This window comes from Puntigrus tetrazona, chromosome 5 (genome assembly GCF_018831695.1).
Source record: "Puntigrus tetrazona isolate hp1 chromosome 5, ASM1883169v1, whole genome shotgun sequence".
NCBI classification, from domain to species: domain Eukaryota; kingdom Metazoa; phylum Chordata; class Actinopteri; order Cypriniformes; family Cyprinidae; genus Puntigrus; species Puntigrus tetrazona.
Genome location: NC_056703.1, coordinates 7,276,621 through 7,301,660, shown reverse-complemented (window position 1 = coordinate 7,301,660; position 25,040 = coordinate 7,276,621). Strand labels below are relative to the sequence as shown.

The following is a 25,040-nucleotide window of genomic DNA, read 5'->3' as shown; positions in this document are numbered from 1 at the left end:
TTAGTATAAACATAATGAACATCTGTAAGTTAATTTCAGCAAATAATAGCTAGAAAGTATTTATCACCACACTGGTTACTTATAAATAGGCTATCCTAATGCCATAAGGCAAGACGGACAGTCAGCGGATGAATATAAAGTAATCAAATAGCACATAATCACAGTCCTTCTGGGAATTGATTATTAGATTCCAAACAAGGGATAAAAATTGCAAGTCAGAACATCTAATGCATGTTAACATCTTGTTCTAAAATACATCTCTTCTAAACTAAATTACTGAAGCTCGCATCTGTTCCCATTATTATTATTAAAAGATAATGGATAGGAAATAAAATTAAATTGAAAGATTTTTCTCTTGCTTTATTTTCTACGCAGGCACAAGGGGAATAGAATTAGCATTTGCAATTCGCCTATCGTCAGCAGCCAAAGCTCTTCATTAGTCCCTCTCTGACATTTTGTCAACATCAGATGTTCTTAATGGCACTTGAGCAGAAGCGAGTACAGCACTCGAGACTTGTGAATTAATTATAAGAGAGCCGTTTGCTTCAGTGCTGTCAAATGTTTACTCTGTCCAAGCATGATAAGATACTGATTTAGCGTTTATGATCCATTTTATATAATATAAAGAGGTGTGGAAAAATGTGTCCTAATATTATACCACTCCTTTTCGGTGTATTTCTTATGTTAAAAAGAAGATTCTTCATGTAACCAAAACACTTAAAAATCACTGACATAAAGAGATCATCGACATGATATTATATATATATATATATATATATATATATATATATATATATATATATATATATATATATATATATATATATATATATATATATATATATATATATATATATATATATATATATATATATATATATATATATATATATATATACCCTTTTAACAAAATATAAAAGACGAATACAAATGAAACCATTGCACAATTTAATACTGAAACACAATTTCATAAAGCTTGCTCAAAGATAACTGAAAGAAAGCAAAATATTTAACATCAAAATAAAAGCCTTCATTGTACCATCAGCAACCATAAATTACAATTTCCCTGAAAAATCATTTTAATCCATGTTCAATACATTTGAAATACATGTTTCTGGACACACTGGATCTACTTCCTGAAAATCCATCGTCACCCATACTTATTAACACACAAATACTGAAAAAATACAAAGCAGCTGTCCTCAAATCTGACTAAGCTTGAAAACTGTACATCTTATTTTTTGTAACATTAATCTGGGTTATGCATGTTTTAAGGGCCAGCATATTTACATACAAATTATACGTTTTGAGAACTTAGATCAGGAAATAGTTGAAGTAATAGCTGAATCACACACAGGCTTTCATTTGACTAGAGTGTACCTGTTAAAGTGCCACAGAGTCTCCAAGATCAAGCAATGTGTAGGAAGGTCATAAATAAATAAATAAAAACAAAAAGAACCAAATAAAAAAAAGATGTGCACACACGCGCACACACACACACACACTCACACGCAATCTTCAAGATAATAAAATAAAGCACAGCACCGAGCATATCAATTAAAACTACAGTGGCAAAAAGAATCACGGAGTGCCTTAATGTGAATTCTCCATACTGTCTGTGCAACATTTACAGAGATAGACATATATGTGGATATGGAACGCTTTGTCTTCACATGTGATCATGAGAGAAGGTCCAATGGGAATTTAGCACATGAATATCCCACGTCAGTAGCTGGCCACAAAGTCCAGAGGCACACAGAATCGACAAAGGATTGTTTCTTCCATTATGCCATGCTCTCCCTCTCCTCTGACGGTCCATTGGACAGTTTCTTCACTTTCTTAACGCCCTCTCCCATGGCTGTTGAGGTAGTTACACTGAAATAAGGAAGTGCAATATTAATAACAAAAACTAACTCCGACATGTAGCAAAAACGGGGACAGTGTGTTATAGGCAGGTTACATTTGAAGCCAAACACACTTAAATGTTGAACCACAAAAGATTCCACACCAGATCTGGTTATGTGCTTCTTCAGTGCGAACATCAAAGAAGTTGAATCTTGGTCAGTAATGGTGTTCTGAAATAGCTAACTAAAAACAGGTCCTCAAATAATTTCAGACTGTCCCAATTTTCTGAGGAAAGCCCTTCAGCGATCAAGCATGCTTACGACTGATGTTTAATTCAGGAAAGACAGAATCTGTTTCTTTAAATTCAAAGCAAAACAATCATCTCTTAAACTTTCTGTTTTCAAAAAATGCTTGAATCACCATGCAACAATTTTCAAAACAAACGTGTAATTAAACTTAGCGTATACATTTTGGCATAAAGCATAAAACTAGTGTATATTGTACGTTTGACTCTTTTCCCCTGGGCCACAAATGTTTGATTCACCTAAACAAAAGATCCCATTTTCTAATTTTACACAAACAGCACCTTATTTATATACAAGCATTTCCGTAAAAATGTGACCATGAGTTTACTGGCTAAGCGTTTTGCATTCGCGGCAAACATGGACAGAATGTTCTGAGCAGAAACTGAGATCAAATGAGAGAGCCACGCACGCATAAACTCTCTCGCTTTCATGCTCTGCCCTTCTGTTCCTAATAATTATTTGAGCACAGATTGGACTGCATATGGCCATACTAGTACCAGCAAACAGTTGACGGCTCAGATGCACCATACATCTACAGTATGAGGACCTACTGTTGTTAAAGCAACATGACATTTCCCCACTTGAGGTTCATTTTATTCAGGTCAAATGTGAGGGGAGGATATGCAAGGTGTACTAGAGTAAAATTAGGAGCAAACTTCAGTTTTGAGCTACATCTCAGAGATTCAGAAAGCAATACGCAACTACTGCTGCAGAACAGAATCACTGAAGGCATCCGCTTCAAAGTAATTGTAGACATTCACCACACAGCCGGAGACGGCACCAGTCCAGTTCTCCACTCAGCAGCGGCCTCAGACGGCTGATACACAAAGCACAAAAGAAAGGCTTGGAGAAATGGCCAAAAAAAAAAAAAAAAACACACAAACCATGACTCTGCTAAACTCAGGTTCTGCTAACAGGTGCCTTGAGCAGCTAAAATGCTTTGAGAACGCTTTCATTTAATGGCATAAGTGAAACTGTCTGTCATTGCTGGGATAAATTGTGTAGAAAAATTCTTCTTTTTTTATGCCAAAAATCATTAGGATATTAAGTAAAGATAACATTCCATGATGATTTTTGTCAATTTCCTCTTAATTTTACATTAGTATTATGCATTGCTAAGAACATCACTTGGACAATTTTAAAGGTGATTTTCTCCGTATTTTGCACCCACAGATTCCAGATTTTCAAATGGTTGTAGCTCGAGAACATCATGTCCTAATAATGTCCCTTTTAATCCGTTTTATGTATACTCGGTGAATAAAAGTGACAGTAAAAACATTATGTTACATACGAGTTATATTTCATATAGGACTTGAACTTTGTTATTTTAAGCTGTAATAATATTTCACAATATTGATGCTTTTGATAACAGCCGTCATGAGCATTAGAGGAAACAGACTGGAGGTGGACATGTATGGGACATCACACCCATAACCCAACTGTTGCACCACATTAAAAAGGTGCCTGAGATTGATTTAATAAATAAACAAATAAAAAAAATGAAATGAAAGCACTCGGGGCAGTTTGGACCTAAGCTTTGAATGCTCGTGAGAGCAATGCTCTCTATTTTTGTGGTTAGCATCATCCATCTTTTCTCTGTTCTTTGCAAGACTCAATGAGGACAGCTGAATCAGGCCGCACCACAAGTCACCCAAAAAAAGTTTTTGGGAAAATAGGCCACAAAAAAAGCACTCTGCCCATTCAGCTTGGGAGGAGGAAAAGCGAGAGTAAAGCACAATGTCCTGTGTAAGGCAGGTGGAAGAGATACTGTGGGAGGAGGAGCAGGAGGAGAAGGCGGCGGAAAGTGCAAGCAAGGAACAAGGACATATGGAGTCACAGAGCTATTTTGGGAAGAGCCGGGGTGGGGGGGGTGGATAGAGCACACGCCGCCTGAGGGGATGCTGAATGTGGGGTGAATGGGAGATGGGGACTTGGGGGAAGGAGGGGAGGATGGGGGTTGTCAAGGAACAGAACAAGACTTGGACATCCGGGAGTGGAGGGGAATGCAATCAACCAAAAGCATAGAAAAAGAAATCATAAAGATGGGGAAAATGACATTAAAGCACACTAAATCATCTGACCTGACGAGGCCACTCAAAGTGCTTTGAAAAAAAAGGAGGAAATGTTTGGCTGTGCACGTGTAAATAAACGGGGCATGACAGGTGCTCTCAGCTAGGGCATGTAATGAGGAAGGCTACTAGGGCCTCCAATCAGGAGGAACCCCTCTGGGTTTCTTCTAGAGCCATGACAGGTGGCTGGATCATTGTAAGCCTGTCCGTGTGACCAGGTCACAGCTGGTAACGGAGCACATGAGGGTCACGGTATGTAGAAAAGCTGTGCGTGAAAACACATATAAAAGAAAGATGACCTCATTACTGTAAAATGCGATAATTGGAGACATAAGTGTTCAGATGGTCTCATGGGCAATTGTTACAGTGGTCTGTCATCATTGGCTTTCTGTGCTGTGAGTGAGTCATATTATCTTGAGGAATCAAACTGTCCTTGATCTTTTGAGATAAAAGAATGATGTACTATGAAAACATGTCAAGGTACAGTCCATTCACTTCCATTCAGATTCAGTCGCTGGAAAGAAGAAACATTCTCGAAATGCCCCGTCTTTCCTTACATCAAGCTGACGATGTGAAAGGCTTCTGATTCATTATAGTTCAAATAAATGGAAGAATAATAAAGAAATAACAAAGCAGTGTAAATGATTAAAATAATAATTATATATAATAACCAAAAAAATTCCACATCATTCCAAATTCAACATCAAAGTAAGACATTTTTGTACAGCTAAAAAAACAACCCTAAAGCAAATATGTAGAAGCAGCTGAAAAGCTCGCACATTCAAGCAAAATGGCAGTGTTAACTGTAAAGTTGAAAAATAAGGTAGATGTGAACCGGTTGCTGTGAATTAATGCATGATTACTTACACATCATCCATCTCCATGTCTTCATCCTCCACAGACAGCAGTAGGTAGGGGTTGTAGGAGGCCGGCCTGAACTTGTGTCCAGTGAAGAAGAAGAAGGTCAGAGTTGCCAGCTCATCCAGCAGCTACAAATAAAGAACAGAACCAAAAATAAAAACATCAATATAACCTTTTGTTAAACGCATGAAGTGTTACACCATTAGATATTTTTGGGTTAATTAAGTGTACTTGCAGGATGGGAGGCTTTTTTTTTTTTTACAATTTATTTATTCTGAGATCTAAATAGTTATAGTAGCATCTTACTGATTTTAAGAATTGGAGGTACAATTTCACAAAGCTACTGAAGTAGGCTTAAAACATTAAAAAGTGCACGACTGCCACAAATCGAAACCGGAACACAGGTTAATTAAGATTAGCTCAGGTCAAGCATTATTTAAAAAATAAAAAAAATAAAAACTTGATTGACCCCACATCTCATAGTGTTTGAACACTGGCCAACCAAATAATCAAAACACAGAATTACTTAATAAAGCTAATAATGACTTCATATTTAACTCGGTGTAAAGGGATTATTAACTGAGAAACCAAAATACCCTTGATCTTTTGACATATAAGAGGTCACTGTGCTACAAAAACATCTTTTGAGTTTCAGAACTCTAAACTTTCTTGTTAGTCCAAAAACAGCTTATATTGAAGGGCAGTCTGCCAAAACAAACAGCTTGTGGAAATGTAATGCTCTATTAAGTAATAGTGTGGCTGAACACCGCATCCACAGAAGATCTACGCCTGCTTCTACATCACTGGTTGTTAAGCCTAATAACAGGTCTATGCAGAAAACAAATGTTAAAGATGGCTCCAAAGATAATAAGAAACATTGCAGTGGCAAGTTATGGAAGAAGTTCCAGATTGCTTCTCCAAGAACTTGGTCCTTTGTTTAATTCATTTGTCTATAACTAAAATTTGTCTATAAATAAGGCACAATTCGATGTAGGATTTTCAGAAACTAAAACAGGATGCTGAGCTAACGATATTCAGGGTTGCTAGGTTTCCACAATAAAACCTGCACAACTGCCCAAAAAATAAATAATTTGTTTTCAGTTGCGTTTAGAGGGGGTCCTCCAGTATTAAAATTATGTTGCAAAGGTAAAATGTGTTTTTTTTGGCAGGGTTCCTTTTTCAGGGACTGAAGATTACGTTTTTGGGGTCGGTTTAACCCATGAGCATAAAAACAATTTGCAGCAACAGCGTTAAAATAGCCCAATCCCAGGAGAAAACACTTCACACTTACACTCCAACAGTAATGTCACAACACACAAACATGGATTACTGTTTTTATTGTATGATCACTATTGCTGCACTATTGTCTGTTAAATAGACTGATATGAGCATGTATGCGTATTAAATCTAAATCACTGCATGGAGCATCTGTTAAAAGAGATAAACTGTCAAAGTGTTAAACAAAATCGTAGTAGTGGACAGAAATTATTATTACATGTCTTGAGCAAAAATCTCGATAATTTCGTTAATGGCCCCTATTTAAAACACTTAAAGGGTTTTAATCACCATTTCACATCACCCTGCAGCTCAAGACTGGTTGTCCACTGAAACTAAGCAGGGCTGAGCCTGGTCAGTATCTGGATGGGAGACCTCCTGGGAACACTAGGTTGCTGTTGGTAGTAGTGTTAGTGAGGTCAGTAGGGGGGGCTCACCCTGTGGTCTGCGTGGGTGCTAACACCCCAGTATAGTGACAGGGACACTGTATTGTCTTTCAGATGAGATGTTAAACTGAGGTCCTGATCCAAGTGGGTGCTGCACATTGGTGGTTGAGGAGAGACCCCTCTCACATGATCGTAAAGCTCTTTGGGTGTACAGTAATACACAGTACAAGTGCTATATGAATAAGTAGTTGTTGGTCCCCACTGATTTTCATAGCAGAAATGCTATGGAAATCAATGGAGACTATCAACTGCTTGATTACCAGCATTCTTCAAAATATATTCTTTTATGTTCAACAAAAACTAATACAGGTTTGGAACACCATGAGGGTGAATATATGATAACAGAATCATTTCATGTCTTTTTGAGTTGAATGCTACAGATATGTTGCCATAAACATTTCTGTGATTTGATTTTGGCATACTTCCACTACACTTAGCATCCAGATGTCTGCCAGCTGTTTAATCTTTTTGTAAGTTTTATTATCCATCACTCACCTGGTAAAGCCACTTCCATTGGAAAGGAACAATGACCTTGATGAGACTGGCAATGATGCGGGTGAAATAAATATAGCACACAATCTGTGACAAAGAAAGAAAGAAAGAAAGCGACAGTAAGAAAACAAAGAGAAAGGCGGAGGGACACAATTATCTAAAGGATTAGAAAATTGTGCTTCTATGTCTCAAATGACTGTTCGCTTTTAATAAACACAAACGACCAAACAAACAGTGTGTTCTGGTCTGATTTTCTTGTCTTAAAGTTGCAACAAAACAAAATAAAGTAGAAATTTATCTAAGATTTTGGACTAGTTAGGTCAGTAATGAAATAAGTAAATAAGACAAAAGGTGAACTCCTCATCTTGTTTCCACTGAAGCATTAAACAAAATACTTTATGATAACTCAATATTATATATTTTCTATTCTATAAATGAATAAAAAGATTGCTATAAAATTTGAAAAATGGCAGTGGTTTCGGACTTTTGGATCACACTGGATAAAGTTAGAGGCGCAGTTAATGGTAATTCATTTTAAGTTATCACTGTGAAAAACTATTTTATTGCAACATAGAAGTGAACTCAATGCATTCATGCATAAAAGTCAATGCCTGTTAAAATCAAGCAAAACTAATTAGTCTAATAATTCTCATGCCATGACAAGCAGAACTGAGCACCGGGCATGTGTCCATTTGAAATTGCCGTGTCTGAATATAAGCGAGAATGACAGCAAGACAGTGAACAGTATACATACCATCACATAGTAGTGCCTAAAAAGTTTCAGTTGAGCCAGATTGATGGCAGCTACAAAGGAAAAGAGAAGCCAAACATTACGATTAAAACAGAGCGAGAGAGGTGATGAGCTGTCCTTTTACCTTTCATGCTTCAATTACTATGCTTCTCGCTCCTGCTGTGAAAATTGTTAAAATCAGAAAGCAATCAAAGAGTATATCTTTGTGCCCTGCGAGGGACATGCAGAAGATGAAAGCGGGAAAATGTGACAGGCAGCAATGAAACAATGATTACTTGAGAGGGAAAAAAGGGTGGTGATTGCCTGGAGAGAATATTTTCTCTTCAGTATCGGTTTATATGAAGTCACACAACAAGGCGACATATAGTGGTGCTGCAGTACGCATATCATATATTGTGCCTACATATTTCCGATTTTGTCACTTATAAGAGTTCATTTTTCTGCAGTGGCAAGAATTGGGACACAAACAGTGGGGCTAAGGGAATAACCTGCTTCATTTTGAGTGCTGATCTCCCCCCTTCCCTCCACACACACACACCTGCTCTTGTTCATACAATCTAATATTGGTGGGAAAAAAATTATTGTAAGCATGTTAGCTTGCCAATAGACATCCTCAGGGATCACATCAAAGATATAAAAAAAGGCAGCACACATTCATTCCGGGCTACCAATTAAAAAAAAAGCCTCATTCAGCAAACATCACTATTTAAGAAGCATAAGGCACAGCAGGAAGTTGTCATCAACCTTGACTTCTCTCATCATTAAGTGTTTTTTTTCTTAGCAGGAGGTTAAGGGTTTTATATGTAAGACTTCTGCATATTTGAACGCAAGTTAATGAAAAGGGGAAAAAAAGCACTCTAAGCAAACCATACAACAAAAAACAGTTAGCAGACGCACAAGATATATATAAAAAACTGTGAAAAATATGAAAAAAAAATAATTATTACAATTGAAAATAACTTAGTGACCCTAAACTTTTAAATAAGCACAGAAATGTAGGAAGATGATACAGAGTAATGATTAAACAATAATTCCACATCTATTATTCACACCTTTTATTGATAATTTGCAACATTATTTTAAAATAATTATGTCAATATGCCAATAAAGCATACTGAAATAAAAACAAGCTCATAAACTGCAATGATATTATGCAGGGATTTACATTTAAGTAAAAACCAGCACAAAAATGAGACTTGCACTGCGGAATTGTTTTGCATTTTTTTCCCAGATGATGGAATATGCAGAGATCCCTTGCTGCAGGGTCAAATCTGTCTACTCACTCCCTGGATTTGTGGCTTGGATAAAGTCATAACCCAGGCTGGTTTCTCTGAGCTATGACATTTGCAAGCTGCCTGGCATCTGCTGTCACAACAGGCAACGGTGCACGGTGGCAGAGCACATGCCAAAGACAGCATCTCTAGCAGGATTCATTTTTCCACTAAAACTGTCAAACCACAACAGAGAAATACTGTGTGTTGTTTCATCTGGGTAGCAAATGTTTGCAGATGCAAAGACGTTTATTCAAACGAATGAAAATCTCCTCCATGACCAATCACTGTGGTCAGTGTTTAGAATTTTCATCTTAGGATCAGTTCATCTGACTTACGGCATCAAAACAACAAACAATTGGTGCTCAGAATGGGAAAATCATTTAAATGTACTGACTTGAAGAATTATTCACACTTTAAATTATTCATACTTTTTTTTTTTTTTTTTTTTCATTTCTTACTCTTACCAAGGCTACAGGAAAGACTGTAATAATGGGTAAAAACGTTATAATTAAAATCTTTTTTATTTTTGAGCTCTTTTGCATTTACAAAGCAGGATTTACTATTTGGTTAACGTCTAGAGCTGTTGTATTCTGGAAGACGGCACAATTCAATTTCATGCTGCACAGACCAAGTCTTTTCAATAGCATGTAGAGAACAGCCAAATGTGAAGGAGGACAGCTCACACAACCAAGAAAAGCATTCGGAAAGATTAAAAATACTTACTTTCCACAATATTTCATTTAAAACGGCTTAAACATTGTGACACATGACTTTTACAGCTGGTAATAAAAAAGGGCCATTGAAAATGGTACATCTGATGAGCAAGTTTTATATCAGACCGAACTGCTGGCCAGAAAGGGCTCTGATCACGTTTAACATACCTTTCCCATCTGTTGCTGATGCCTCTTGTAAATGTCTTATGGACCTATCAAACAAAAACAACAGATTTTAGACAAACCGCTTAAGATAAAAACCCAAAACAGCCTACCGTTTACTCTGTTAGTCAACAAATGACAACATTTATGATGAAGAAAATTAAATCTTGGCCAAAATTAAAAGGGCAAGGACTCACCAGACCACAGGAAAGAGAATGGCCCCACAGCACAGCAGATCTACCAGAAACAGGATCTCCATCCACAGGCCATACTCACTGGAGCCCTCTTCTGTGGACTCAATTATGATGTAGGCCACATTGGCCAGAACCTAACATCACAATGCCAATAAGATTGATATCTTCATAACCGTATTTATCATAGTAGAACAGCACATTAGCTTAAAGAAAGCAACCTGCTCTCTTGAAAGAAAGAAAGAAATACCTGCAGGGGAATGACGATCATGAAGATCTTTTTGTCTTTATCTGAAAGGATATGCTTAACAAAGGCCCAGCCAGTTCCTATTAATGCTATAGTGATGAACAGCAGCGCCCCCTTCAGCCTGCAAAATCAGAAAAAGTCTGGAATACGTCACTGGTTAACGATTTCAGTCTTCGAGACCCCACTCTTATTACTTCAGAGGTTTGTTCTATTCGACTGTGAGAGCCCTGTGAAGTGGACATTGCAGAATATTTCGTTTGAATGGAGTGTAAATGTTCCACTCGAAAGTCAAGGTGTGCGAGACTTGAATTTAAAAATTGTATTTATTTAAAAAGGTGTGATTATATCAAGCTTTTCTAGTAGGTTTTGTCTGTGTGTGACGCCACGCGCAGGCCGTAGCGTTGCACAAATCCATGAATTAATGTTCTGAAGTGAAGTAAACTTCAAAAGGTTTCCCATGCTCGGGGAGTAGAGAGCAATAAACACTGTGTAAGAACTCTGCCAATCAGAACACAGTTCCTCGATGGAGTGCTCTTCTACCTTTTTAACACTTGAATCAGGTGTGTTAAATAAAAGAGACATCCAAAAAACTAAAAAACAGTGTGTGGGGTCGCTGGGACTGAAATTGAGAATCACGGCACTATGCAACTTTTGTCAAAACTTTTTACCCAATTTGCAGTCTCAAAGAATGTGTAGATTTTGAGAAGTCAGAATTGATTGCGTTCACATAAAAATTGTGCAATGTACAGGCCCAGGGCCTGAATTTTTCAGTTTCAGGCAATATCAGGCAGCTTCGAAGGATATCAAACAAGCTGACAAGCGTGTAGTAGTGTATGAACATAAGTCGGTTGGTGTATAAGGTCCTGTTTTTTTTTACATTGTAACCACTGTTAAAGGCATCAAGTATATCATGCCTAGTATTTTAAAATCTGGCCAGAATTTAAAGGTTGCATTGTGTATTCTATTCAAGAGAGTAAAAACATACGTACATCAGTTCTTTTTTTAACCTTATATGAACACCCTATTCCTGTCTTATTATCCAGTGTCTCTTTCTCATATACTCTCACACACACACACACACACACACACACACACACACACACACACACACACACACACACACACACACACAGACACACAGTTAACTTACAAGTGAGTAATGTAATAGACCACAGCCAAGGCTTCAATAGGAAAACCCTGATTGGAAATGTAGTAGTAATCAATCTATAAAATAGGAATATAATTGTTAAAACAAAGGCAATAAAAAAAACCTTGGGTATCTAGTTTTGTGCGGTTCATAGAGCAAAATGGAACATTTCAAATAATTTCCACTAATTCATACAGTTTTTGTGCATCCAACAAGGTTTGCTAATTTATGATGTATGATTTGGATCAAAATAACCATTTCAAAATCTGTAAAAACACTTACGCAAATTTGAAGCATTTAACATTCACATAAAGAAGTAATCACTCACTGCATGGAAAATAAGAGAAAGTGACTTTGTGAATGGAAGAGCAGCCATCAGCCAATGAATCTTGTAAACATCAGAACTAAAAAAAAAACCCAACAAAACCACATAGTAATCAGAAAAGTAACCGCAAATTCCACTTCACTAATTTTACAGGAGACAATATGAGACTTTGCTGCTCTCTACTGGTAATTTCTTGTAATATGTATGAAACCATTAGAAAGTGTACATAAGGTCTGTTACTGCAGCACTTACCTATGTGTACGCAAAACATGAACCCACAGCGTGCCGATGAGAAAGAAGAACATGGACATGCAGATGTAAAGCTTAGGTAATGGAATCTCTCCTGCAGAGAGAAAGCTGTCCGGATTCTTCTCCACGATGTTGATCTGAAATCACATGCATCACTTGAGCACAGACTTGTACTTTATCACATTTAAAGAAAATTGCATTTTAGAACTCAGAGAAACACTCACATCGATGCTGAAAGGCAGCATGTCTGACAAAGTACTGTCCTGGTTCATTGGCATGGAGTAGCAGTTGTAGAAATAAAAGTTATAAAGGCCTTGCTGTTCATCCGTTGTGACATTGAAGTAAAACTAAAACAAGAACAGGTCAGTCAGTGGAGTTCACAATTGGGCAGATGTTTAAAAGAGTACATGTAGAAACATACATACATACATACATACATACATACATAATATTTTCAAAGCCCCATGAATTCTCAGCAAAACCACTTCATGTCCCACCTGAAATGAGTAATTTTTGCCTCTTTTCTCAAGAGGATAGGTATCTTCTGTCTTGTTCTGGGGGAGTGATAACATTAAAGACAGTTAAGGCAGAATAAAGAGATCAAGATCATTTTTGCACACTAAATGCAGTCATAATTAAAAACAGATCTCACCTCAACATCTTGCTTGGATTTAGAACCTGCTACAAATTAACAGGAGAAAAACACAAAATCTCATTAAACACTGAACTGATAAAAAACAGGATTGCAAAACCGACGATACAATTGCATGAATTATTTACAACACAAATGGGATGAAAAAAACCAAACTAACATAAACTATTGTTTGAAAAGTCTTACGGTCACCAAAGCTGCATTTAGACTATTTGATCATTTTTTTTCTGAATATACTTTAAAACTGCAACTTATTTCAGCCTTTACTCTAGTCTTCAGCGTCACGCGATCCTTCAGAAATCATTCTAATTTTCTTAGTTGGTGTTTAAAGAATCATTTCTTATTGTTACCAATGTTTAAAATGGCTATCTGTACTGTAATTTATGACCCTCCAACCATATTTTGCATGTTTCTCTTAATTAACACAACTTATTCAGATAAGCAGCTTGTCAGAAGTGAGATAAGTGCATGTGTTGAACTGTGTTCTGATTATTAGGATCCCTACACAGTGCTCCCTACTCCCCGAGTATGAGAGTGAGGACTGGGATTGGGTATGCCAGTATACTTACTTTTAGATTGAGATCCATCATCTGGCCCCTTGTCTTGGAGATCTTCGCCCTTTTCAGCCAGTTGTTCCACCACAGTTTTTTTGGGCGGCAATAGCATGATTTTGGGAAACACACCAGCCTCTGCTGAAGTCTTCTTCCTCACTCTGAGGACATCGTAAGCCATGACAGAACATTCATGAACTCAGTAATACTTCCCATTTTATTTTATTGTGAGAAATTGAGAGAGAATAGTAAAACCCACAAGTTTTTTTGGAAGTCCAGCAAGAGAAGCACCCCTGCAAAATTACTACTTGGATCCTTTTTAAGAGGACAGTAGTCCAGACCCTCGTCCTGTGTATTCGTAAAAGAGGTCATCATTTATCTGACACAGCTTGACTGAAAGACCACACAGCGAATGACAATGTAATGTTAGCTTTAATTTAATGTGTGACCCATGACCCCAAAATGGGGTAAATTTTTGAAATCGAGATTTTGAAATCATTTTGACCCATACAACGCATTGTTAGCTGTTGCTACAAATATACCCTGGGCTAGTTATGACTGGTTCGGGGTCCGGGGTCACAAAATTATATTGTACGCATCATGCAGTAAATCCAATCCAAGATTTCCAAGTTACAAGTTTCCAAGTTTCCAACAGTGGCTGTTTTATGATAAAACGAAACTATGCTTCAACTAGCACACATTCAATACACAAAACTAATACCAAAAATACACAGCAAAAGCACAGAATAAGATTCAGATGGACATTAAAGGCAAATACTGACCAAATATGTGGAGAAGCCATTATTGCTTGCACGATCTAGGCTAAAACCAATCTGCAACAAAAACAGGTATTTATTAAAATATGAGAGAATGCTTTAGGAAGCCATTTAATAAAGAAGCTGTCGGTTTGTCCTGATATACATACAGGAGGTGAAATACGTTTACTTAAATTTATGACAATATGAAATAGTCTCGTATGAGGCGAGATGCAAACGTCCATTAATAAGACATTTTCATACTAATACATTCCATCATATTCGTAAATCTCAAATCCAGGCAGGAGAGAGACTGACCGTGGAGCTGTCAATGTTGTCCGTCTTCCCATTAGTGAAGCTGAGGTTGTTCATGCTCATACTCATATAACCATCTTTATAAAAGCCGAATGTGTTCAGATGGACCCGCTGACGGATGTCATCCTGAGACAGAACAAGTCTGTTTAGTGGCGCGCCAGCATTTAGATGCTGAGGTGCGTTTGAATCGCCATCCGTTTTAACGGCGCTTGCATTATAACAACAAAACGGTGATGACTGACGAATCATAAGATAGCATCCATTGCAACAGCGACGACAATACAGTATACGAACATCCTATAGCAACATTTCTAGCACAGCACACATACCTTAAGTACGAGATGGTGGAATCGACATTGACTTTCTATGATAAGAGCCGTTAAAATCGCAATAATAACTGTAAACACACACTTCTTCCCGGTCGCCATTTTTAAAACCACTTTAAAAATAAGATCAGGTCAATCGTACTATTATTTCCGGTTCACATATTTAATGAACGACGCCCTCTAATGGACGAATCAGAGAGTTGTGAAATAATAGCAACAAAATGTATTTTTAAAAAATCACGTCATTTCGGATTAGTTTTCTTAATTTTGCTAAGTACGTTTTTACTACAAATAACAGTTTTTCTAAACAGCCCTTTTGTGAATATGTGTGTGTTGATTATGGGTGTTTGATATACCAGGATAAAGAGTATTACACTTTCTACAATATAAAGACTTGATATAAAGAAGAAAGACTTAAAAATGCAATCACAGTTGTCTTGAATAATCTTACATTAAGTGACACAAGGTATAGCTGTTGTTTTGGAAGACGTACAAACATAAAACTCTGCATGTTTGTTGTTTGTAATATTGAAATAAAGAATAAACTGAAATGGAACATCATATATAAAATAAAATTTTAGGAATGTTTACCAAAGTTTCGCTCTAATTTTTAGCTCAGGTTACGGTGTCGTGAATGAATTGCACAACTGTCGTAAATTAACGTTGGAACGAATGGAAGAAGAACTCTGCCGTAAAGCTCTCCGTGACAACACGCTGACGTCCCGGCGAAGTCCGTTGTACGTTGATGTCTACGGCCACTACACGCGCTGACGATAGTGAGGTTGTCACTTAAAGTGCTTATATATTTAGGTAAGACACTCACTCTCTCACGATTGATTTATTTCGTAGATCACGAAAGATTCAGGGTATGACATGTAGACGGTGAGCGACTCAAAGCTGTCACTGACATGCCTTTTCATTCGTAGCCTCTACAACTAACCATTGATATGGTCTGTATTATATATTGTACTGATCGGTTGTCCGCTTCCAGTGACAAAATGAGCACCCAGGCTCTGCTGGTTCTGTACGGGAGTCAGACGGGAACAGCCCAGGACACAGCAGAGCGGATCGGCCGCCAGGCGCAGAGGAGACGAATACGAGTCCGAGTGGAAGCTCTGGACAGTTACAATGTGGTCAGTGCACGATTCCTGAGTCGGAGTGTGGGGTTTATTCGTTAATGGTAATGCTGTAACTCACAAGCTCTTTTGTTATATCTTATTAGGATATCCTAAAGCGAAAATTCTGTTATTAAATACTTACCCGCAAGACCTTGTGGACATTTGGAACACAGATTAAGATATTTTTTATGAAATCCGAGACCCTATATAGACAGCAGCCAAACACAACCGAAATGTTCCCATGGTAAGAAATGCATTAAGGGCATTGGATTCAGTCCACGTGACATCAGTGGCTCACTGTAATTCAGTTAAAGAACACATTTTGGGGGTCGGAGAGCTCTTGAATTTCATAAAAAATATCTCTATTAGCGTTTCAAAGTTGAACAAAGAATTTAATTTAATTTGGTAATACGTCTCCTCGTTAGGCGAACCTGATCTCAGAGTCTCTGGTAGTGTTTGTCTGTGCCACCACAGGACAGGGGGACCCTCCGGACAATATGAAGGTCAGACTGTGAACAAGGGAATTTAGTCACTAAACTTTCATATTACATAAACCTTTCACGCATTCAGTATATTTAAATGTTACGTATTTGCTTCATATAGAAATTCTGGAGATTCCTGTTCAGGAAGTCTTTGCCTGCTGATTCTCTTTGTCGTCTTGACTGTTCTGTGCTGGGCCTCGGAGACTCCTCGTATCCGAAGTATGATGACTGAGCAGATATGCTGCTTACAAAGCATTTCATTTTCCGTTGATGTGTTGTTGTTGTTGTTCTTTTTAATCTGCATTTTATTGCATTTCAATTAACTTTAAAAAAGTAAATACTTAGAACTTACACAACAAACAACACTGAGACTGTTTTGGGCCTCTTTCCAGGTTCAACTTTGTTGCTAAGAAGCTCCATAAACGTTTGCTTCAGCTTGGTGCTAATATGCTGCTGCCTGTTGGACTGGCTGATGATCAGCATGATCTGGGGTGAGCAGAGATTCCCATTCCATACTGACCAAAACCAAATGTCTGTGTTTGTTCTTCTCTTGTAATTTAAAAGATGTGGAAATAAGGTTTGTTTAAGAGGTTAGCAACAACGTTCAGTAGGTTCCCACAGTTAACACTAATAAACAAGTGTCACTTACACATGCATACTTTTCATCAGCTGTCATCATCTAGTCTTCATTGTCACATGATTCTACAGAAATCCCTCTCAAAATCAGAAATCAAAAATTTTAAACTGAATAAACTTTTTATTTTTCAGTGAATCCTAAAAAAAAAGCGTTTCACACCTCACACACACGTACATGCATATATATATATATATATATATATATATATATATATGTATATGTATGTATGTATATGTATGTATATATATGTATGTGTGTGTGTATATATATATATATATATATATATATATATATATATATATATATATATGTATATGTATGTATGTATATATATATATATATATATATATATATATATATATATATGTATGTGTGTGTGTGTATATGATTATGTGTGTTTATATATGTATAAGTATATATATACAGTATAAGTGTATATATGTGTATGTGTGGGTGTGTATGCATGTATATGTAATGGATATGTGTTATGTGTACAGCTGATGTTTTTATTACTCCTCAGGCCAGATGGTGTGATTGACCCCTGGTTGATATCGTTCTGGCAGAAAACCCTGTCTCTCTACCCTCCTCCAGCTGGCCTCGCTCCACTCCGTGAAGACGAAAAGTCAGTCAACTAAACTTACAATAACGTTTTAATAAATGAATTAATTCAAATAGATACTTAATATATTTATGCATTATGCATCTTTTTCAGACTTCCACCCCGATACGTTTTCCACTTTCTAGATAAAGTCCCAGACAAGTGGACCGAGCCTCCAGACCGCCGATAATAAGGACCCTCCCACCCCGCTGCAGCCTTTTCCGGCTCGAGTTGTGTTCAGTCAAAGAGTGACTCATCCTTCACACTTCCAGGATGTCAGGCACATCGAGTTCGACATCACCGGCTCCAACATACAGTGAGCATATACAAAATCACAACGGCTCAAATGTCTTCACAAAATGGTATGAAAAGGTTTTGTCTGTCTGTGACAGGTACAGTGCAGGAGATATTGTAATGATGAGACCCTGTAACGCTGCAGAGGATGTGGAGCAGTTCTGCCAGCTGCTGAAACTTGACCTGGAGAGCTACTTTACACTAACACCAACTGACAGCAGCACAGGTGAGACTTGACACTCTAAAAAGAGATGAACGTTTCTGTCATGTTGTTCCAAACCCACATGTCAAAATTTTTAGAATATCTCCTTTAAACTCTTGAACTCTGTGTTCCTGTCCTTCCTGTAGCAGTAGTCCCTGCGCGTCTTCCTCAGCCCTGCTCCGTTCGCTTTTTGGTGGAACAGTTCCTGGACATTTCTGCTGTTCCACGCCGTTCCTTCTTTGAGGTGTTGGCCACTTTTGCCACTAATGAGCTGGAGCGTGATAAACTTTTGGAGTTCAGTTCTGCTCAGGGTCAGGACGCTCTTCACTCCTACTGCAACCGACCCCGTCGAACGGCCCTGGAGGTCAGAAGTCGCTTGACTGTTGATGTGAAATAATATATTTTTTTGGGATGTCTGTAGATTCATTTCATACACTTACTTACTTCTGTTGTCATCTAGAGCAGTGGTTCTCAAACCTGTCCTAGGGATATATATATATATATAGCCACCATATATTTTGTTTTTCTCTCTCATAGTCCATAACCAGTTCAAGTTTTGCAGATTAAAACTAATGAGCTGATGAGATGAATCAGCTGTTTTAAATGAGGGGACATGCAAAATATGCTGTGGTTGGGGGTCCCCAGGACAGGTTTGAGAACCACTGATCTAGAGTATGAAAATCTAGAAAGGTGTATTGTATGTGTAATCATTAAAAAAAAAGTGGTGTAATTCCTGTCTAATGTTAACTCAGGTGCTGGCAGACTTCCCTCATACCACAGCCGAATTGAGCATTGACTACTTGTTGGATCTTTTCCCAGAAATTCAGCCTCGCTCCTTCTCTATTGCCTCTTCTCTCTTGGTACAAACGTTGTAATGTATTTATTTATAAAAGCATATTTTTTAAACATTTATATTGTTGATATGTTTGGTGTTTGTAAGAATATTTTAAAGAATTTTTTTTTTTATTTAGCAAGAACGAATTAAATGGATAGTAAAGACACTGTTAATGTTAAAAACTTCCTATTAATCAAAAAATGTAAGAAATGTTTCTTAAGCACCAAATCAGCATATCAGAATGATATTTTGATGGGTCATGTGACACTGAAAACGAGTGTAACATATTTTTCAAAAACAATAAAAGATTTATGGTGAAACTTTTAATATATTTTTTATAAATATTAGATTTGATCTTTTCCCCCACAGCAACACCCTGACCGCATCCAGATCCTGGTTGCTGTGGTGAAATATAAAAGCATGCTATTTAAGCCACGCAAAGGCCTCTGCTCTTCATGGCTGGCATCTCTGGACCCTTTTAAAAGTAGGTTTGATCAAACTGAAAAAAAGTTAAAAACAGTCAGTAATGTACTTGGACAAATAAAATAAAAATAAAATCTGTACAAATTTTTTAAATGTTCCATCTCTATTGGTGCTATTTAGATGTTTATGTACCGCTGTGGGTGAAGAAGGGGAGTTTGAGTTTCCCTCAGGACCCCGACACCCCCGTTATAATGGTGGGACCAGGGACTGGTGTGGCTCCCTTCAGATCTGCCATACAGGAGAGGGCTGCTCAGGGAAAGATGGGTGAGTTTGTTGGATCTTTAGATTATTTTTTGGAAATGAAAAAGAGTAAAAGCGATGATCGTATTCGTATTGTACTAATGAAGTTCATTGTGAGCAAAACATCTTCCTATTGATTTGTGCCGAGGTTGGTTTAATGGTAATAATCACAACATAGGGCCTATGTTTTAATTCTCATCTCCTGTTTCAGCAAATATGCTTTTCTTTGGCTGTCGATCTGAATCAAAGGACTTCTACTGTCGATCAGAATGGGAGGAGAAAGTGCAGGCTGGTCAGATGATACTTGTCACAGCCTTCTCCAGAGATCAGGTCAGACAACTGTCCAATAAGCCAAATATCAATCAATAATTTTTATTTTTATAGCGCTTTTAACAGCGCAGATTGCATCAAAGCACTGAACAGTATAAAGTAGAAGAATACAATGATAGGGATGTATAATGACGAGATTGAACACTTCCATGGAAATATTTCCTTTGATAAGTTATGGGATATAAATAGGTCAATTTTAATATGATTCTTTTACAGGATGAAAAAATCTATGTTCAGCATCGTGTAAAGGAACAAAGCAAACTTTTATGGGATCTGATAGCGAAGAAGAATGCATTCTTTTACATAGCAGGGTAAGTCTTTTTTAACATCAAGTTTAGCCATTCAACAACACTTACATGTATGTTTGCTTAAAGAGCGATATGCATATATGAGGAGCATTACAGAAATGAGCTACCCTTCCCTTTTCACCCAGGAATGCCAAGCAGATGCCCACAAGTGTGTGCGACGCACTGAAAGAAGTGTTCCAGAAAGAGGGTGGCATGTCTGAGAACCAGGCACAGGAGATGCTGGATGCCATGGAGAGAGCCAAACGCTTTCAAAGTGAAACCTGGTCCTGATCTCTATATTAAACACATAGCCTTAATAACCAACCGCCTCATGTGCGAAAATGAGTTTGGACCGAGATTAAATGGTGTGAAGACCTGTTCACACCAAGAACGAAACACCAGAGGATGATATTGTCTATTTTAAGCGCATGTTACAGCAACATTGATTCTGATTTGCTGTGTGTTTCAACGATATTGGTTCTGGTGTGAATGCTGCTATTCAATCAAAACTGATTTTTAGCGCTATATATCGTCCTTGGTGGGAACGGGCCCTTTAAAGTTGTGGTCCAACCATTTGCTTCTCCCTAAATGTTCCCCACTGCCTTTGACCATGCAGCTGGGACTTGCTACTGAAATTAATATGAACACACAAATGCGAACCAGTCCGCGACAGGCATTTGCTGTATAAAGCGATAAAGACCTGAAACCAAAGCTGTAAATAATTTTTTTTTTTCATTAAATAAACATTGAAAATGTCCATATCCATCTCACACTTCTATTCCACATTAGCGGTTCACAATTAAAGGACCTCCACAGACTGTCAATGTGGCCAAGGGATCACTTAATTAACATGGAAGCTGAAACTCTAGTTCTGAATTCATTACCAACAAAAAGTTTGAAAGCAAGCAGCTTGGCCATAATTACAGCAGATGATCATAATTATCTTACAGATATCCAGGGGACGCGAATACTGTGTTTAGACAAAGAGGGGCCTTTGAGTCAAACGTGTGTGTGTTGAGAACCATTGTTACACACAATAACGATGTAATACAAACACTGCTCCAAAATATTAGTTTATTCAGGGCAAAATACAGCATATGGTTCAGAGAAGTTTTCTGTCAACAGCCGAAAACTCGCACGTAACATTAACTAGTATAGATTCAAATTGTCACATAAGTTATTAAAATGTTTTACACCAACCGTTCAGTGTCGTAGACACATGTTGAACTGTGATCAAACAGCCTTAAAAAGGAAAGTTCACCCCAAAATGACAATTCTGCGATCAAATATTCATCGTCATGACTTTCCGAACCTGTATGACTTTGAATACAAACAACATTTTGAAGAATGTTGATTCCAAACATAAAAGATATTTTGAGAAATGTTGTCAATGGTCATCAAAAAACAAGACCATTTTCATTTTTGGGTCAACTGTCCCTTCAAGTCTTCAGCACATCTATTGCTAAAAACGAAGCCGTGTGCTTGGTTTACATTCTTTCTTTATCGTCTCTACCATCCGGGCTTCAAACTGAGGATCACCTGGAGTGCGTAACTGTTTGAACATCTGAAAAGCTACCATTCGCCACTTTCGCATTCAGATTCATGATAACGATGAACCCTAGCTGTTTATATTACAAACTCTAGAGATCAAAGAAAACTCCCCTGCTTAAAATCCCAAGGTCCCAATGTCACCTTCAAGTCTTGTGCCTATTTTTTTTTTTTGTGATCACGTTGGCAGTAACGTAGCTTCTTGTGTGGCTAACATTGATCTTAACTTGTTCTCACATTATTGGCTTCCGAACAAACACATAACCCCCCCCCCTCGTTCAGTGCAGACAGCTATCTGAGAGCTAGAGCGTGGACCTGATAAATTTCCTCCGGGAAGTTCTGCTGCTGCTCCTCACAGATGATGCTGAGTCCAGCCCGGGCTACTATGCGACGCAGTACATTCAGGTCCCGACAAACGCTGCTGTCTACATCATCAGGTATCACACCTTCAAATGCAACATTATCCTTGACCACAATCAGGCCATCTTGACGCAGACCGCTCCGGCAACGTCTCAGGAATTCTACCAGATGGTCATCGGTCAAGTGACCTAGAGACACACGGAGGGATTTGTGTTTCCAAAATATAATAGAAGTTACATTCGCTCATTTTTTTTTACAACTTCTGTAGATAGTGTAGTGTAAGAAGTGCATGCCTTACCGATCACCCACTGGATCCATATGACATCGTAGCGTTCTGGCTGGGGCTGAAAGTCTTGTAAGCCACAGCAGAAGTAGTTCTCCACTCGCTTGGCCTCCTCACCCAGGTAGCCACGAGCTTTATCCAGAAACTCCTGTGTGACGTCCACTAGGTCCACTGTACGGAAGAGGGGCAGGAGAAGGCGCTTGGTGATCCGGCCGATTCCTGCGCCACAGTCAAGAGCACAACCTGTCCCAGTCTTACCCTGGCCTTCCTTAGAGTAAAACAGGAAACCAAGTGATCGTGTGTTTTTCTTAATGAACCTTTATTTTTGGTTAGATGAAAGTTGAGTAACTGTGGCAAAGGTTATAGTCCGTTTCTTATTTCTTTTAAATAATCAGTTTATAAGACTTGATAGTGTACTCATTCAAACATTTGGAATTTTTTTTTTAAAAACGCTCACCAAAGCCACATATACATATACATACATATATATATATAAAATAATATAGTAAAAAGTGTAATACTATGAAATATTAAAATAATAATAATAAATCAGTTTTCTGTTTTAATATATTGTACTGTGCTGTATATTTCCTAGAAGAAAAGGCAGTTCAAAAGAACAGCATTTAAAATAAAAAACTTTTAAATTTAAATGTAAAATACAGACTATTAGAAATGTTTTTATTGTCACTTTTGATTAATTTAATGTTTCCCTGCAGAAATAATAATTATTTTTTTTATTTAGAACTACTCACCCCAAGGAATTTTTGAAGAAACTTTTTGGAGCCGTTAATATCGATGCTAGAAATGCTGCCATAACCTCCCAGCATTCCATCCACAGTGGGCGGGACTTCCTTCCAATAGTGTTCTGCCTTCGAGTAAAAGGTTGTCTTGTCTTCTATCAAGCAGTCTTCCATCTTTATGCAACTCCTGATCACAGAGATCCAAATTTGGTAGTTTTGCCACAGATATGAACGGGAACGTAATTTATAATAAATTTGCATTTATGTAAGTATTACGTATTACGGGTAGACTCTCAATTCTATTGCATGTTTTTTTTTTAATATTTTTATTTTATATTATATGATCTTCTGTGCAGTGCAAACAGCATTAGCATCTAAACGCATAAAATGAATCCGTTGCATTCTTTTAAAAAAAAATTATGCACAGCTATTAGTTGTGTTTCTGTACACTGCTTTTCACAATGCAGACTGTTTTAAATTACATCTACATGAAATCATCATTCATACCCCCAATGACTAGTTTGGTAGTACTAGCCCTGCATTCAATCAACAGACTATTTATTATGCCAGTAAGATGATTGAGTTGTATGGATAATGATAATGCAATATTTAGCTTCTGATCATTTCACTGAAATGATATATTTAGCCTGGAATGAGACCTAAAGTGCTGAAGCATGTCATATTCAGACACCTGGATCCAAATGCAGCTCAGCTGTCAGGAAGCATCTCTTCACACAACACTAACAGAAAAAGGGCTGCTAAGTTATTACAACATGTTGTCTAATAAAAATGTAAGCATGAATGCATACAAGACATACAGTATACATCAATATCCACACTTGCTAACTTTTTATAGCTTAAAAAAAGAGCTATATGTACAAAGTAATAAACTGAAGTTAGTTACATCTTTTAACCTTCATTCTCAATACTTAGTGAATTTACTAGGACCAAAAAGTGCTTACACGTGTTCCTGCCACCGCGCTGTAGTTAAAGGTGTCTGGTCTCTCGTCTATATTTGGTTGTGACAAAAGTTACACGTGTTGACACACGAGCAGAAAGAAATCACAAGCTTCCACCGCCTCTCTCTCTCTCTCTCTCTCTCTTCGTGTCCTGACAGTGAAGACTCACGTACCTGTGCTTTCGAGCTCTCGCTGACTGTCGTTTCTTCCTATCGGTCATGTCACAACTGAACAAGTGTAGCAGAGCCGCCCCATGAAAGCTTTTTTAGCTCCCCTGGCTTCTCCAAGCAGAAATACTGCACGGCTCACGTCATTTCCTTATTTGACTGCCGTGTTTCCCTTCAGTGTTTTTTTTTTTTTTTTTTGTCTCCATCTTGTGGCCGCACTCATACTTGCACGTGGCTGTCAAGTAAATGTTTTTTTTGTTTTTTTTTTTTTTTTTTTTTAATGCATATAAACTGTCCGAAATGCCATTTTTACCCAAAACATAAAAAAATGTGAATTATGTTTTATATCTATTTTTTTATTTTCATTTATTTTAATTGAATAGTAAAATTATGTGTTATGATGATATAATAATAATAATAATAATAATAATAATATAATAATAATAATAATAGTGCATTAATTTGAATACTTTTAAGTCATTTTGACCCCGCTGGATGTTTGCTGGGGCCCAAATGAGGCATAATT

The 25,040-nt window shown here is 37.5% G+C and overlaps 3 protein-coding genes across 7 annotated transcripts; 1 reads left to right on the top strand and 2 right to left on the bottom strand.

Moving 5' to 3' along the window:
- Window positions 1-931: 931 nt before the first annotated feature.
- Window positions 932-15,093, bottom strand: gpr107 (G protein-coupled receptor 107). 4 transcript variants are annotated; one of them, XM_043240209.1, is made up of 18 exons: window positions 14,955-15,093; window positions 14,629-14,751; window positions 14,338-14,388; window positions 13,815-13,903; window positions 13,574-13,716; window positions 13,005-13,033; window positions 12,850-12,906; window positions 12,577-12,699; window positions 12,356-12,489; window positions 12,107-12,182; window positions 11,782-11,855; window positions 10,635-10,752; window positions 10,391-10,521; window positions 10,200-10,243; window positions 8,048-8,097; window positions 7,297-7,380; window positions 5,087-5,208; window positions 932-1,875 (listed from the first exon to the last, which is right to left on the bottom strand). In XM_043240209.1, exons 1-18 carry the CDS (start codon window positions 15,051-15,053, stop codon window positions 1,785-1,787), a joined length of 1,638 nt encoding a protein of 545 aa, XP_043096144.1. In that variant the 5' UTR covers window positions 15,054-15,093; the 3' UTR covers window positions 932-1,784. The 4 variants fall into 4 exon arrangements, 3 of the variants coding, with proteins under 3 accessions (XP_043096144.1, XP_043096145.1, XP_043096147.1); XM_043240210.1 differs by having other exon boundaries at window positions 13,005-13,030; window positions 14,955-15,071; XR_006251030.1 differs by lacking the exon at window positions 8,048-8,097 and having other exon boundaries at window positions 1,850-1,875; window positions 14,955-15,071.
- A 536-nt stretch (window positions 15,094-15,629) lies between these two features.
- On the top strand, window positions 15,630-21,216 carry ndor1 (NADPH dependent diflavin oxidoreductase 1). Its single transcript, XM_043240191.1, is given in 16 exon segments — window positions 15,630-15,761; window positions 15,943-16,084; window positions 16,495-16,572; window positions 16,673-16,770; window positions 16,944-17,042; window positions 17,709-17,810; window positions 17,901-17,957; window positions 17,959-18,102; window positions 18,179-18,306; window positions 18,432-18,646; window positions 19,035-19,142; window positions 19,487-19,601; window positions 19,721-19,864; window positions 20,052-20,170; window positions 20,387-20,481; window positions 20,604-21,216. Coding segments are annotated over 15 exon segments (1,782 nt in total). The 5' UTR covers window positions 15,630-15,761; window positions 15,943-15,949; the 3' UTR covers window positions 20,749-21,216.
- Window positions 21,217-21,517: 301 nt separating this feature from the next.
- Window positions 21,518-24,676, bottom strand: ntmt1 (N-terminal Xaa-Pro-Lys N-methyltransferase 1). 2 transcript variants are annotated; one of them, XM_043240194.1, is made up of 5 exons: window positions 24,521-24,649; window positions 24,351-24,397; window positions 23,401-23,575; window positions 22,664-22,916; window positions 21,518-22,553 (listed from the first exon to the last, which is right to left on the bottom strand). In XM_043240194.1, the coding sequence occupies exons 3-5, from the start codon at window positions 23,560-23,562 to the stop codon at window positions 22,297-22,299; spliced, it is 672 nt and encodes a 223-aa protein (XP_043096129.1). In that variant the 5' UTR covers window positions 23,563-23,575; window positions 24,351-24,397; window positions 24,521-24,649; the 3' UTR covers window positions 21,518-22,296. The 2 variants fall into 2 exon arrangements, with proteins under 2 accessions (XP_043096129.1, XP_043096128.1); XM_043240193.1 differs by lacking the exon at window positions 24,351-24,397 and having other exon boundaries at window positions 24,521-24,676.
- Between the last annotated feature and the right edge of the window lie 364 nt (window positions 24,677-25,040).

What these genes read in the sequence shown, in the direction of transcription:
- gpr107 (XM_043240209.1), bottom strand. Translation starts at nt 15,053, where the DNA reads ATGGCGACCGGGAAGAAGTGTGTGTTTACAGTTATTATTGCGATTTTA. An exon ending in TCCACCATCTCGTACTTAAG is followed by an intron (nt 14,752 to 14,954) that starts GTATGTGTGCTG and finishes GTTCTGTCTCAG; the next exon opens with GATGACATCCGTCAGCGGGT. An exon ending in TGATCGTCATTCCCCTGCAG is followed by an intron (nt 10,522 to 10,634) that starts GTATTTCTTTCT and finishes TTGTGATGTTAG; the next exon opens with GTTCTGGCCAATGTGGCCTA.
- ntmt1 (XM_043240193.1), bottom strand. Translation starts at nt 24,567, where the DNA reads ATGACCGATAGGAAGAAACGACAGTCAGCGAGAGCTCGAAAGCACAG. An exon ending in GCGAGAGCTCGAAAGCACAG is followed by an intron (nt 23,576 to 24,520) that starts GTACGTGAGTCT and finishes CTCTGTGATCAG; the next exon opens with GAGTTGCATAAAGATGGAAG. An exon ending in TTCTTCAAAAATTCCTTGGG is followed by an intron (nt 22,917 to 23,400) that starts GTGAGTAGTTCT and finishes TTTTACTCTAAG; the next exon opens with GAAGGCCAGGGTAAGACTGG.